We start from the raw sequence: 15,551 nt of genomic DNA, 5'->3' as shown, positions 1-15,551 counted from the left end.
GCGTTCACAGAGCGCACAGGCGCGTCGGCGCTCTACGCGTGCCTCGACGGGGAGCTATAGCTCTGCTGCTGTTCTACTGCTGCTGCTGTTCTACTGGCGGATCGGGTGGTGTCCGTCGGGGCTGCCGTTCATAAGCGCGCACTATGGAAGGCGCTGCCGGCCAGCCGAGCGGCCGCAAGACGCAGCGGAACGAGCGCGCTACACGACATGCAGCGCCCACGCGGTCTCGGTATCGTGCGCAGGCCGCTGTGGTGGTCGTCTACGTACACACGACTTCTACGCGTAGCAACTACGCACGCGCATGTACGGGGCTCTACGTGCAGAGCACGCGTAGCGCGACTAGAGAGGTAGCACTAACGATTGTCTTCCTCGTAGTAACAGCCGCGCCGCTCCTGAGGGGACAGCACTGACAGCTGGGCACACAGCAGTGTGCTGCTTATATTTCGCAGTGGTTTCGTTTTGCGACGCGTGACGACTTTGCTGTGAGTTTCTCTCATTTTATCCTTTTTTTTTTAAATTATTTGCTTCATGTAGTTTCCCCGCCTGTGGGAAATTCGTGCTGAGAGGTAATTCATGTGTGGCTAAGCAGGTCGTTCTCTACGAAGGGGGCGAATTTCGTTCAGACGCACGTAACTCCATTGTCCCTGCGTTTAATCGCTGTTTTATTATTAAACTACAGTTAGCGTGAATGGGCTGAGCTTTCAAAATAGAACGAAATGATAAATTGTAGACGAACGAACACCCTTTGAAAGGGAAGAGGTGCTGTCTTTGCAGGGCCTTGTAACAATATAAGCAATAAAAAATAAAGAGACTACATGATGTGCAATACACCTGCACCATTGTGGCCGTTGTGGCCTGATTACATCAAAAAGAAAACTTCTGAGGCCAGGAACATGCGTTGCTGCAAATCATGAAGGGGCTGCATGGTGTAGTAATACATGAGCGCAAGGTTTTTAGGATATAGTTGTTGCTTTTCCCACATTGGCTGTCCCTAACGTTAACTTGTCGGAGAGCACGATGAATTCAAATGAAATAAGTAAATTACGTAAACTGTCCACTTCCACTTGGAAATGTGCTCGGCTACGGAAAACAAGCACAGCCAAATTTGCTCCTCAGCTGTGAAGTAAAAGATCTATCTGTAATTTTACCTCTAGAGTTCTTAGGTTAAGAAAACATCGGAGGGTAGAACGTGAAAGAAGAATTGAACTATCTAAGAAAGCACGCCAGAATAAAGCTGATGTCCAGAGAATGACTGTATCTTCAAAGGCATATGACTACATACAATACGTGTTCTGTGCATATATTCGTCATGCGACCGAATCACGAAAATTTGCGAAGAGTTTCAGAGATTCGAAAAGGTGTCCTCCTCGCATTTTGTTATGCTTGAAGACCTACTGTTATGCCTGGTTGTATTTCTTTGCTTGCGGCTCTATTCCGCAATTTTTGCTCAATGCGTTTAGTTTCACAAGACTGCAAAGGAAGTGGACGAGCAAAAAAAAACAAAATCAATGCTGTAAAGTAGTCAAATGAGACGTAAAATGAACTGAAAGAGCAAAATGAGCTCTTTTCCAAAGTTTACTGCAAGCAGATACGAACAAATAATGAAGTTCCAAGCTAAAAAGGCTGACAAAAAATAACAATAAACGGAGACTAGAGATTGCAGAGTAGGGAGAAAAAATGAGAAGGTTCCTCTATCCGTGCCTCGATCTCTAGAGGAGAACTTTTTGATCGACCGGAAGTATGGTAGAATGCCTTGCTCGCATCAGCATCGACTGAGGGTGCCGTTCAACACTATGAGATTCGAATTTGCGCGCGCGACTTGCCGCCTTGTCGCCGTCAGTGCTGCCCGTCAGGTGGAGCCGTCTACTCCGTCGCCCGTCGTTTACCGTTGGCAAGTGGAAACCCTCCCCGGCACAACGCAGTGGAAAGACGGGGCAGAACGAATGGGCAATAGGAAACAGAGAGAGAGAGAGAGAGAGAGAGAGGGGGGGGGGGAGGGAGGGGGGCAATGCAGGCGAACAAGACGGCACATGGGGCTGGGGAAGGGGGGTGTGCGGTGGCGCAGGGTGCGAGTATTGCTGCTGTCGTCTTCGTGCGCCGGCCCAAGGGGAGAGGAGAAGAAAGCGGCCGTTCAAGCAGAATACAGAGACAGGGCCTGCACGATCTTGGGGTCCTGCTTCGAGCCTTCCTTGAACTCGTCCAGCGTCAGCTGGTTGTCGTGATTCTGCGCACAAGAGAACAGTGAACAAGAAGTCTCCCTCGCTGTCTCAGCAAGAACCGCGTCACTTCTCCGCAGGCACAGTAGTTCCGCCCAGCGTAAAAGTTTAAAGTATGATAACCATTTGTGTATATGAGTCTAGCGTACAACTCCGCATGCGTCTCCGCACGAGCAGAATAAGTTGTGTTCAAGTCATGAATGGTGCCTCACACGTAGAAACGAGCACTCGCGGTTACACCTTCAACTTAAGAGGCCCTTGCGGGGCGGATCCGATGTGGTCCCACGAGGGATGTTATCTCTACAAACAGTGCATGAGAAAGTTTTAAGGGAAGATTGCATGAAGCACAACACATACAGAGCTTTAACATCAGCAGGCGCACGTAATTTATTGAGATGCAAGTCCAGCTTTCTTGGCAGTCTATTATGTTCGCATAAGAAAGCTATTCAAGAAATATTGGGTGTGTTTCTCGACGTAGCGAAATTTGAGCACATCACTACAATAAATAATTTTCCGTATCAACAGCCTCAGCATGCTTGTTTTTAGCGCGCACAGTACGGCCGGCACAGAATTGAGCATACGCTGACAGCAAAGCTCAACCACTATGACTCGCTACATATAGACATCACAACGTTAAAAAAATACAAAACAAATTTATTCCCAGAACGTAAAAAAACTCGTGATCTTTGTGTACAAGTGTGTCTGTAGGCACCATATTCCATAATTTCATTGTGTGCGGTAGCCATATTACACTCCTTCATTTTGTTCATAATGCTCTCACGCTTATTTTTAATTTACGCTGTGGTTTTCAATCTTCCGGATTGTCCATTTCGAGCCGGTCACGATAGTGATGGTCACGCCAAAGGCCCTGGTTCGATTCCCTGTCTCGACACAGGTTATTTTCTTTTATTCAGTGAGTGTGCGGTGGTTTCAGTGGCTCCCATAGATGCCGCCACCGAACGCGTTGGTAGCTGTTAAGCGCGTAAAAGCTCGGGATACATGAGACGTTTTTTTTCGCCGATGTTCGCCCGGCAGAAAACGCGGAGGCGGCGCGACGTGCAACTTGGACCGGGTCTGAATACAAGGAGCGAAAAAGCGGCGGTACGCCTCAGTGTGGCCAGACAAGCTAAAATTGCTTTGGTCAACACTAAACACACAAATAAAGTTTAGGGACCTTCTTTGTATTTTTTTAACAATATAAATCAAAACTAACTGTTTAAAATTTGTCTGTAGCTCTTTTAACTTCTTTTAAGAATGTCTCAGTATGTGTTGTGCCAGCTTAGAGGAGAGCGCGCGTTGAAAAATGTGTGGTATGGCCACGCTGTCCATGATAGGAAGAAATCGAGGCACCGAAGTAACAGAAGCGAGCGACGCGTCTCCATCTTTCTTTACGGTTGCTGCTCTCGAACGGGGCTTGCTCGGTGCGAAATTAGAATTCGGGCGCACTGCGAGCAGCATAGGAAATATTTTTCGAAAGAGTACACGGCGCTGCCTCGACTGCCTTCACGGGTGCACTTGGTCGTCTGCTTCTGTTAAAAAAAAAAAACTGAAGCTGCTCGATAAAAAGAAAGAAGAGGTTCTGGCTACATCCAGTATAGGAGGCAAGAAAGCAGGAGGGCGAATTCCACACCGCGGTAAGAACCTCTTAGCTGATTTCGGGCGGCGATCGTACCCACTTCATCTCGTGTAATACTCAGCTACAGTACGAGGGGAATCCTCATCTAGCACCACTTTGCCTGTTTGCACGTTCTATAACGATCAGATTTCCTACCATCCGGAGAGCAGCTTAGATCAGAGAGGTCTTTCAGCTTATTTTTCATAATACTTGCGTGATGCCAACTGGTGTAAAAACCGCGGTAATAGCACTTAAAATGAGAAAGTTCGTAGAGCGTCATCGTAAGCGCTTACATTTCGGTAGGGGTCTCTTCCTACATGCTACATTCGAAATTCACTGTTGCGGCGCCGTCCGCCTAGTACTCGCAGTCACTTCAGCCAGTGGATCAGTGGTTATGGCGCTCGGCTCCAGGCACGAAAGACGCGGGTTCGATTCCTGCCGCTGCGGCCACATTTTGATGGAGGCGAAATGCCAGAGGCCCGTGTACTGTGCGATGTCATCGCACATTTTCTTATATAGAAAATATTCCAAAGATTGCACACGATATTGTTTGCTCTTTGTGCTGGTTGTTTGCTTCTGCTGTTGCCGGCAAGAATGTAACCGGGAGCGTGGTTCCTGTCAAGGCAACAACTTTGTCGACTATTTGATTGCGCTAGCAGCATCACCTTGATTGATGTAAACAGATTGATTGATTGATTGATTGATTGATTGATTGATTGATTGATTGATTGATTGATTGATTGATTGATTGACATTCAAGAACATCAGGTGGTAGAAACTATCAGGACCCCTCAAACATGGCGTCCTGGATAGCGTGCGTCGCTTTGGGATGGAAAACCCAGTGGACCATTATTAAAGCTTCGAATACGCTTCGCATGGGCCGAGACATGCTGTCGGGAGCTCGGTAGTCTCCCGAAAGTCGTTTATTTTGTTATAAAAAGCGAGCATCAGCCTCGTGTATACCAAACCCCACTCCGCGCATCGCGTGACAGGAATCGTGAAAAAGTTGCACTTTGAGCTGAGACTGGGAGGCTCTGGCTATGAAGTCCTTAAATAAAAGCTGCAAGTTGAAGTGACCACTGCATCGTTTACTAGTTGTTCCGCGATGGTTTGTTAGCTGCATTTTAAAATGTGCTTTAACTTGAACTGCATGTAGTGACAGAATAGGACAGCAATTGTGACATGGTCATCAAGAGTGCGATGCACCTAATATATTATGTTTGTTTTGCGGTCATTATTGCAGTACAAAGTCATGAGGAAATACCCGGCAATGTTTTTACGGTACTATCAAATGAACCCACCACAATTTGATGGTCTCCGCAAGATTGTCCGTGAGGACTTGGAGTGCCATAATCTCTGCAGAGAGCCTGTTTGCTCTGAAGAAAGGCTGGCTATTACCCTCAGGTACTGCAACACTTGTAACAACACTGATGCTTTCACACAAGTTATCATCCGTTTTTTTTTTATTGTACACAGGTTCCTCTCCTCAGGGATGGCCATCAAGCAAGTGGCCATGGTGTCCCGAGTATCACCATCGACATGTAGGCTCGTGATCCATGACACTTGGAGAGCTGTCTGGAAGCATTTGCAGCCAGTCTCCATGCCAGGGAGTATTGGTGACCTCTTATTTTGTAGCATGTATGTTCGATACGTATTAAGAGAAAAAAGTGGAACTTGGTCACGTGACCAACCACTTGGCGGCGCAGCCACGGCGCCGCTTTCGCTGAAGGCTTGAAACGCTACAGTGATGTAGCTATCGCTACAATATCTGGCGGGTCCACATCGGCGGCGGCAGGCGTTTTTCTCGAGGCCGGGCGTCAATTGCGCGCCGTCGGGCGAAAATCACTGAGAAAGAGGCTCCATGTATCCCGGGCTTAAGGGCGGCTCCGCGGCGAGGCGCGCGGTATGAAGTCATGCCAGATGGCGCGGCGTCCGCCCAGCTGCGGCGGTTGCCAGGCAAAGGCTTAAGGTCTGTCTCTGTGCCTCCTCGGAGCACCGCCAGAGCGAAATGGGAAGTTCGTGGCCAGCGTAGCTTTCGCTGCAAAATGGCTTTGCGCTCTATCTACGTACAGCATTGGGATGGTAAACCCGCAAACCAGCGGCACGCCTAAGTTTTGGTGCGCATCGGTGGGGCCCGTAGCGCTATTGCGCTGCCCCCTTGAGGTCCGTGGTCTGTAAGCTGCGAGTGTACGACGCAAGGTTAGTTCACACGTAGAATGGTGTCTGCCATCTTCGCTTTCGCAGTTGTATGCGCTACCAGTTTGCATGGTGTCGACCGAGTAAGTGCACACACGTTAAGGGCCCGCCAGCGCTCTCTGCTTTTGCCGTAGGGGATGGGTCATTAGTGCTATTTTTTAAAGGGAAGCGAGGAGAGCTCTATCAATTTTTTTTTTGTTAGCAAAATCTGACAGTTTGGCACTTCATGACTCTGTTGCTTCTTGTCCGGGAGCGAGAGATGCATTTATTTCAAAGAAATTTGGATTCGAAGTTGAAAAAGTTTTTCCCGCCCTCCGATTTAAACTCGGCTCACTCTTACGACGTCAAGGCGTTCTATTATGACGTCATAGGACAGAGTGGCGTGAAACTTGACGTAAACGCTGACTCTGTGATTTCTGGCGGCTAGCGGTCCGGCCTAGCAGCAGCCGAAATGAAAGCTACACCGCCGCACGTTGACAGCATCTATAGGAGGTCGCTACCGTCGCTTCGTTTACATTTGCGCTGGTGTCTTGCGAGCGTTACGATGGATCCCATTCCCGAACCCCTCCAACGAAGTTCTCGCAAAAACTCCGGCCTGCAGTTGAGCGACCTCAGCCCCACAGAGCGTGCGATACTTTTGAGGGAGCACTGTTAGGTTAGGTGCCGGCGGGTGGTTCCCCCTTCCTCAGTGAGCAGCTGATGCTAATTAAATGTCTTAACCCCAGTACGGGGAGTCACGAGGGGTGAGGACAAGGTCGGCCCGTCGCGCCCATCGGAGGTTGGCTGAGGCTTTGGGGCCAATAGATTGTGATTCCTTGAAAGGCGCTGTTGCACGGTACAGGAGGCAGCGTCGAGAAGGTTTCTCACGGTTGCAAGGGCTAGGTTATTTATTTTTTTGTTGCCACAAAAACGGATGGGTGCTCAAGGGCGCTCGCGTTTAAAGTTCACGGCTTGAATGTAAAACCGACGCACGACGCTTCAACGGGTTCCGCGCGTTTCCGGAGGTACGGGGTCCGCTGGATCGGGTTCTCTCGCCCACTTGCATGTGCCTTCAAATGTGTACTGTGAATGGATTAAATTAGCCGCCCAACTGCCGAAGCTATTGAATGAAGCTGCAAACAAACGAGTTGGAGGAGATCGGATTCATGTTCTCTGGAGGTTCGGAATCTTTTAAAGCGAGAGCTTTGCTGGCCGCGAACTTTTGATTTCGCCGTGGCGGTGCTCCGAGGAGACACACGACGTCACAACGCGCGCCTCGCCGCGGAGCCGAACCGGTGTGGCCGGGCCTGCGGTGGCTGGCGCACTCGGCGCGAAATAGAGACGTGCTCCAAGCGCGAAATAGAGACGTGCCAGTGCGGTCAGAGCGCACCGAAGCCGCCGAACTCGGTTCGGTCGATGTGACGCCGCCGTGCAGCGCGCGCGCGCGTTACGCCGGAGTTTAAAAGCGCCTTAACAGAGCCTGCGCTTAACCGCTAACCAACGTATTCGGTGGCGGCATCTATAGGAGCCACTGAAATCCCCCGCCCACTCACAGAATAAAAAAAACCTGTGCCGAGGCTCGCAATCGTACCAGGGCCTTTGGCGTATGAGGCGGAGACGCTACCACTCCGCCACGACGGCTCTTTTCTTTTTTGCAAGGAAATAGTGCCGAAAAGAATAGTCTAAGCATGCTTACGCCACATAAAACCAGGCCACCGTACTCCTGCATGAACCCTCTTTCCAAAACATCAAAATTCTGGGAGGCACACACATGCATCCAGATAGGGGAGCCAGCTAGGCGGCTCTTGCAGGGCAGCATATACTCCCCGCCCAAAGCGCATTGGTCACGAAACAGATTACGACGACAGTGGTGATTCGGTGTGGCGGTCCATCATGCGGCTCTTAAATAGTCCCAGCAACATGAATAGATCATATGGCACAACAGAGTTTTTCTCCACAGGCAAAAAACGGATACTGTGGTTTGTGATGTCAGTGTCCTTCTTAATTGTTCGCTGTAAAATGTCCCAAAAGAATTTAGCATCAATGCACATAATAAAACAACGGTCAATTGTGTCTGGTGTATTGCACAGGTGGCAATTCTCCGTCCATGGCGCAAGCATCTCCTTAGCATGAAGCCATGCCTTCACAGGCAGCGTGGATGTGTACAGTTTAAAGAAGAATGTTTTTGCTGCAGAAGAAATACACATTCGCCTAACACGTTTTAAAACAGTGGTGTCAAGGAACTGCAGAAAAGGTTGCCGATGCAACGGCACAGGGAACAAATACTCTGTAAGTGTCTGAGTCATCTGCCTTCTGGAGAGGCTGTACAGGTAGTCTAAAGAAAAGCGCACAGTGAGGAAATTGAAGGTGTCAGCAGCTTCCTTAAGGAATCCCCATAAAGGCTCCTCGCGAGTGTGTCCCGTCGGTGCGAATAGGAAAAGGAAATGAGCTCTGAGACGCCTATAAGCATGGCTACTAAAAAATGGTGGTTTGAAGATTTGAAAAAAAAAAACCGCGAGACAAGCTGATGCACGATTAAGTTAACAAGGCCGATCCCACCAGTCTCTAGAGAAAGAAATAGGTTATAGCGACGCATGGGTTTTCATTGGGAACGCCACACGAATGCAGCAAATATTCTGTGCATCACCTGCACTTTCTTCCTCGCACAGTGGAGAACCTGCAGCACATAGGCAAGTTTTGCAAATAAAGAAAAATGTTGCAGACTTGAGCCTGAGCAAACACTGACAGTTCCCTACCCATCCAAGCCTGGGTTTGTCGCCTCATGGAGACTATCTGAGAATCCCAGCAAGCGCCATTGTTGCGAATTTGGTGTAGAGGAACCCCTAGGGGCCTGCAGTCCCAGCGTATGCCACCATAATCACTTGGCGTTGTACCCCAATGGCCCAACCAAAACCCCTTGGATTTATCTAGATTAAGAGCCCCACCTGTTACCTCGCAAAACTGTTCAGTAAAATGCAATGTCTCAAGCACACTCTTTTCGTCAGAACAAAACGGGGCGACTTCATCTGCATAAGCTAAGATCTTAATTTCACGCTGCGCCAAGGAGAAACCACGGATAGATGGGCAGTTAATAATACTGAGGCAAAGGCGTTCAAGATATAGGGCAAACAACCAAGGCGATAAAGTACAGGCTTGACGAACAGATAATTTCAATGGAATAGGTTTGGTTAGCTCTTGGTTAACAATTACTTTTGTATAGGACTCCTTATAGCACAGTCTTATGCTCCTAAACAAAACATCTCCAATATTTGCATGCTCTAAGGCCGCAAACAAGAAATCGTAACGAACTTTATCAAAGGCCTTGACAAGGTCAATCTGAATTAGAGCTACTTATCCGATCTCATCTGATACTGTCTCCACTACTGAACGTGCAATATGAATATGGGTTTGGATGCTGCGGCCTCTGATACCTCAGATGTGATGCGTGCCTATTAAGTGAGTGACAACTAGCAGCAGACGATTGTAAAGAACCTTTGCAAAAAGTTTGTAATCTGCATTACATAGGGAAATTGGACGATATCCCTCAACTGTTTTCAACCGATTTGAATCTCTGCTTTTTGGAACTAATATAGTATGCCAAGAATTGAAAGTGAGGGGGCAAAAAACCAACATCGTAAGAAGCCTGGAAAACCTGCATCAAGACAGGAGCTAGGCAAGTGGAAAACGTTTTATAGAACTCGCTAGTAATGCCATCTGGCCCAGGAGATTTCTGAGCCGTCAGGTCAGAAATGGCAGATTTAATTTAGTCCAAAATGATAGGCCCCTTCACTACAGCACGCTGCTCATCGTCAAGTCGGGGCAAGGCTTCGAATAAGTGACTGTAATCTGATGGCACGTTTCTGCCCGCACAACCACCAAACAGCTTCCGATAATAGTCAAAGAAAGCCTCAATAATACCAGGACCATCGCTGTATGTGCAACCATTATACAGAATTTCCAATATTTCTTTAGCTAGAGCAGTCTGGCTTTCATCACTCAGGGCCCGACGAGATCATTGCTCATCCAGAAATCTATGGGTACTAGATCTTATCAAGGCCCCTTTGTATCTTTCTGTGCTGTATCTAAATGCCTGAAGGACACGTGGTAACGCGGTGACCTCTCACTTTTGCAAAAATGGGACTTATTTAAACAAGAAACAAAAACATTGCTATTGAAGCCTCAGCAAAAATCGCGTTTTTGAAGAGACATCAGCTTCGAGAACTCGGCCGTACTTTAGTTGAGCTACATGATTTAGAGAGGATTCGCCCAGGTACCTATGTAGAAGATATCACTGCCGTAAAAGCAGAGCTTCAATAGTTTGACTCCACTACGAGGGCTCAAGCTTTCACCGAGAATAAAGGCCCATCTAGTGAATGCACTCTTCCGATGCAGAAGTCTCCGCGCTTTCGCTACGTATATCCTGGCCTAACAAAGCTAAGCCATCAGCAATATTTTTCTTAACTGCCTAGTACCTTGTCTCCCGTCCCTAATAAACAATTTCCGTTAAGTAGTTGGAAGCTGACTTGCACAGCCGGGAACGTTTCGCTGGGCAAGCGTACGAAGACACAAGTGCTCTTTATACTGCTAACTGCCATGTACGATCAGCGAGCATCGTGCCATCATAGTGTTTCATAAACCATTGCGATCATCTGACCAGCCTTAACAGGCTCCTTCAAAGGTTAACTAGCACATGAAGCGGCACTTGCAGTTCCTCTGCTGTTCGGCGTTTGTAAACCGAGGCGCGTAAAAAAAAAAACACGGGGCACGCAAAGCTCATAGACGCGAAGCGCCATAAAAAACCGAACATCTCCTGGCCGCGTGTGGCGCCACCAAGCATCGGTTTTCATTGCTTCCAACATTCAGGCTGTCTTTTGTCTGTCTTCCTTCAATACTGATCCGTGCAACCTTCCTTTGTCAGCCTCAGAGACTCGTGGCTCCATGGAGTAAGGAAAATTCCTCCAAGGCGTCTCTTGTCCTATGACGTCATCACGCTAGTACTTGGGGGATTGACCTGTGGCGACGATACTTGTATTTTGGTTCTTGCTATTTTTTACCTTACAAGAGTTTTGTTCTCAGTAAGAGTGGCGTTTTTGTGATCAGGAGCTGGTATTTTAACGATACCAGCCAACCTCAATTCCTCCTCAGTGTCCCTTTAATCAATACTGCAGCGCCCGATACTACACCGGTGCTTCACTTGCACTGAACGATTCTTGCCACCTGCGCAATATCTGTTGACAGCACACACGGAAAATGCTTAATTTCAGAGAAGCCCACAAGAAAAGCAAGACGCTTCCCATTTTTTAGGCAACCACGGTGCCACGTGCCGCTTCGATCACTGCGTAAAAACTGCCCACCGATGGACATAACCGCAGTCGGGAGCAGCGCGAGCAGCGCTCTGTCTGTACAATGGTATTTCTGTGCCGTTTCCTTGCCATCGGGAGTGAGAATGCCCTGTGTGATGTAGGTAGAACAGGTGATATCGAGGTTGTTAGTCGTACTACCATATGGTGACGGCAGGAAGAGACAGGAGAAAGTCGGTGTAGTACCTTGTCCAATTGCTCGAATATTTTGTCCACCCTCTCCCGGGGAGACTCCTCGGCATTGTCCTTCGCTTGGTTTCCCTGTTGAGAAAAAGATGGAAATAAAGAACAAGGAAACGAATTTGCAGGCACTTTGCTCGGTAACATTTCTTTGACACCATCAACTGTTTTTAGAAATCTCTGCGCTGATCCCGTCATCAACAGCAAAATTTTAGTGGCCGAAGCAGAGGCGCCAGCCCGGTCTGTTCAAACCATGTGCGCCGCGCAAGTCCAGTCGCATGGTTTTGCGTTTATAGGCAACAAGAAAATGCCAACAGCTTAGTATAAACGCCTTTTCGGCCACGCAACTCGTTTGTAATATGTCTGATATAAACTTCTCTTTTATCCGAAATTTGCGCTGCAGACGCGTTTTTTGTTGTGTGAAGCTGTAAGCAAGGTGTGTTCAAGAAATCTGGCCGCGTGAATTCGCCACAGATGCTGTTTGGGAGACCTATCCGCGTGGAGCCGTCAAGCACATCACGATCTATGCGCGAAATGCCTTGGGATCGCGTCTGGTAGTATAAATCCTTAGCGCTTGCGGCGAGCTGCGGTTGGTCATCGTAATGCATCTGATGATGTGTTTATGTTTGCATTAAAAGTAACGAAATGAAACTTAAAGATAAGTTGACTCGAAATATGTACTGGAGTCTCACGCAAAAATATAAGGCATTGCCATGCTGAATGGTATATCAGCCGATGCTTCAACTCGCATTTAGTGATCGCTGCTGTAAAATTTTCTATCACTTCTTGGCTTAATTTCAAATAAACGAGCGTTGACTACTCTATTCTTGACGCACAGTGCTAATCTCTCGAAATGAGTCTTTCAGGGGCTTCCCTCTGGTAGTTCAATTTTAACCCTTTCAAACAGTGTTTATGTGTCATCACTGGCGCCCCCTACATATCCGACCGTTAAATAAAAGGCTAGGCCAGTCGTGGCCGGCAGAGTTGTTCCTCTCAACGCATAGAGTTTCTTATGGTGTCTTCGACTGGTCGCTCCCACGATCCGGTTCGGATCTGGCAGAGTGGGAGCCGCTCTCGCTCTGAGCGCATAGAGAGACTAGTCAAGCCGAATGGTCAGCGAGTTTTCAGAGCGGAAGCGCAGATGGCAGAATGACGACGTAACTTCCGTAACCATGACGCGGCATCGCTGCTGATGTCCACAGTAGCCGCACGTAAGGTCCCTTGATTACCTTTAGCCGCACGTGGTCGCACAGTTTGCATCGCGGTCACCGCTTAGCCTGTATCGATCGCTACCCCGGCTTTCCGTCCTACGGGACGCTCATTTTTCGAGCATCGCCTTGTGGATAACACTGTCGTCCTCGTCTGAGCTGCTGCTGGAATCGCTGTTGTCATGCGACCGCAACACAGACCGCGTTCCTAGCGTACATGCTTCTCCGGCGTTTCTTGAACATTTTGACTCACACAGCGCGGCACCCGCAAAACACAACGCAGCAAGCGTGACTGCGTCAAGAGCCCACACTTGCTTCTGCCTACGAGCAGGGGACGCCGAGGCCTCGCACCGCTTTCGCGAAATGGCGGAAGTGGCTCCGTCATGTGGACTCATCTCGGAGCCGCTCCGACTTTTTTCTCGGAGCGCCTCACAGCGCTCTGAGCTGGAGGCGAGCGTTCAGAAAGAACCAGCCGAATGTAGTCAGAGCGGCCGGTTTCGACCAGCCGAATGTGCGGTCGCCTCTCAGAGCGCTCTAGAGCGATCTAAAGCGACCAGTCGAAGACACCATTACTGTTAATAGTAAGAAACTCTATACGCATAGAGTTTCTTACTGTTGTCTCAACGTGTGTGTCACTCGCGGCTTCGTGACGCCGTATCTGTAATGCAACGCAACAAACCCAAACAACATAACATGGTCTCAGAAGTGTAAGGAGATTGTCCCCGCAACGCCTGAAATCAACAAGAATGGCCGACGTTTTCATCCAGCCCCTGGCTCTCTTCGAACTTGGTGACACTCCTCAGACCGCATGGGAAGATTGGGGGAGCATTACTGGCTTGTAAGTACAACACTAAGTCTGAATCAGCGCGCAAAACATTGTTGATTCATGTACTTGGCCCGCATGCTCGTCGCATCGCAAAGACGTTCCCTCCAGACCCTGCCGCCGAAAACGAAGACGCAGACCCAGTGAAATAAATTCTTGATAAGTTTGACGACTTATAGCCCATACAAGAACGTCATACAAGCAGCGACGGTGTTCAACTCGATGGTGCAAGAGCCAGGTCAGTCAAATGATGATTGACCTTCGACGACAGGCGCCGAAATGAGACTTCGGTGGCAAGTGCGACAGACTCATCGACGACAGCGTGGTGGTTGGAATCTGCGATGGAGCTCTCCGCGAACGGCTCTTTTGAGAACACAACCTGACTCTGGAAAAAATCGTCTCTGCGTGCAAGGCAGCAGAAATACCAAAGAAACATGTGCAAGAGATCACAAACAGTGATCACCGGCCAAAAGTGAATGCCGTTCACACGTGTAATCGGAAACACACGAAGACAATTGGTCGTCCGCTAGGTATCAACAAGCCTCAGCAGCCTCATCGCTCTTCTGAAAGGTCTAATCGCAAATGTTCTCGCTGCGGAACCTCGTACCCTCCACAGCAGTGCCAGCTTTTGGCAAAAACTGTTACGTCTGCGACAAACTTGCCCATTTCGCGCACCTGTGCAAACAGCCACGTCGGCAGAAAACAGCGCCTCGACCGCGATTCGGATTTCGTCATGAGCATCCACAACAAGAATCGCAGGAGGAATCATACTTGGGCTGCTTGACTACGTGTAGTGTCAGTGCCGACGCAACAGACTGGAGCAAAACTCAGCGTTAATGGACACTAGGTGACATTCAAGTTATACACCAGTTCGGACGTGAACATAATTCCAGACCAAATGTTCAAGCAGTGGCCGTGCAGACCAGCAACCAAGCCAACCGCAGCTAAATGGACTAGGTACAGTGGCCACCAGCTTCAAATACCCATTGAATGTGAACTCTCTTGTGCGGTAAACAACACGGAGTGCCGCCTGAGATTTCTGCTGGTGAAAGAGCCCCTCAAGCGGATACTAGGAGCCACTTCATGCACAACCCTGCGCTTGCTTTCCCGTGTGGAGACCTTTCTAGCAACGACAAACTCAACTGACACAGTGCTGCAAGAACCGTGTCGGGAGGTACTGAATGATTTCCCTGACATATTTGAAGAAACCGGCCAACTTCTGTGACATTATAGCACCCAGCTGCGTGAAGGTGCAGTGCCGACAGTTTGTGCTCCTCGCAGAGTACCAAGTGCGCTCGGGGATAAGGTCAGAGCTGAAGCGCATGGAGGGGAATGGCATAATCACACGAGAGTCAGAACATAGTGAATGGATCCATCCTATAGTGGTGATAACCAACAAAGACAGAACTGTTCGTTTGTGCCTTGATCCACGGAACCTCAATGCAGCACTAAAAAGGCAACACTACCGCACAACCGTACCAGAAGAGCTCTTTTGAAGCCTTAATGGCTCAACAGTCTTCTCTGTCCTTGATGCCAAGAGGGCTTTCTGGCAACTGACTTTGGATGAACCTAGTTCACAGCTTTGCACATTTGCAACACCATGGGGCCGTTACCGTTTTCTTCGAGCACCGTTTGGGCTTGCGACGGCCCCCGAACTGTTCCAGCAGGCCACTGACAAAGTATTTGAAGGGGAGGTCATTGTGAAGCCGTATTTTGATGACGTACTGGTTGCCTCAAGGACTTTGGGAGAACACAAAGTCCATCTTGGAACTATTCTGACCGTAGCTAGACAAAACGACCTGAAGCTTAACAAATCAAAACTAAAGTTAGAACTTTCAGCCATTAAATATCTGGGTCAGCAGCTCTCCTCGGATTGGCTATCCCCTAACTCTGACAAGGTCAGATCGATTGATGCTATGTCACTTCCATCAAACAAATCAGAACTGCAAAGATTCTTAGGAATGGTGACATATC

At 48.7% G+C, this 15,551-nt stretch overlaps 1 protein-coding gene across 1 annotated transcript in view; it reads right to left on the bottom strand.

Moving 5' to 3' along the window:
• Positions 1–1,539: 1,539 nt before the first annotated feature.
• The window catches only part of LOC144114683 (frequenin-2-like), a 211,622-nt gene continuing 197,610 nt past the window's right edge, over positions 1,540–15,551 (bottom strand). Inside the window, exons 7-8 of the mRNA XM_077648568.1 lie at positions 11,553–11,627; positions 1,540–2,224 (exon numbers count right to left, since the gene is read on the bottom strand). Of these exons, the coding sequence (XP_077504694.1) occupies positions 2,132–2,224; positions 11,553–11,627 (168 nt within the window). The 3' untranslated portion in view covers positions 1,540–2,131. The remainder of the gene's footprint in view (positions 2,225–11,552; positions 11,628–15,551) is intronic.

This window comes from Amblyomma americanum, chromosome 1 (assembly GCF_052857255.1).
Source record: "Amblyomma americanum isolate KBUSLIRL-KWMA chromosome 1, ASM5285725v1, whole genome shotgun sequence".
Lineage (NCBI taxonomy): Eukaryota > Metazoa > Arthropoda > Arachnida > Ixodida > Ixodidae > Amblyomma > Amblyomma americanum.
This window is presented reverse-complemented; position numbering and strand designations above follow the sequence as displayed.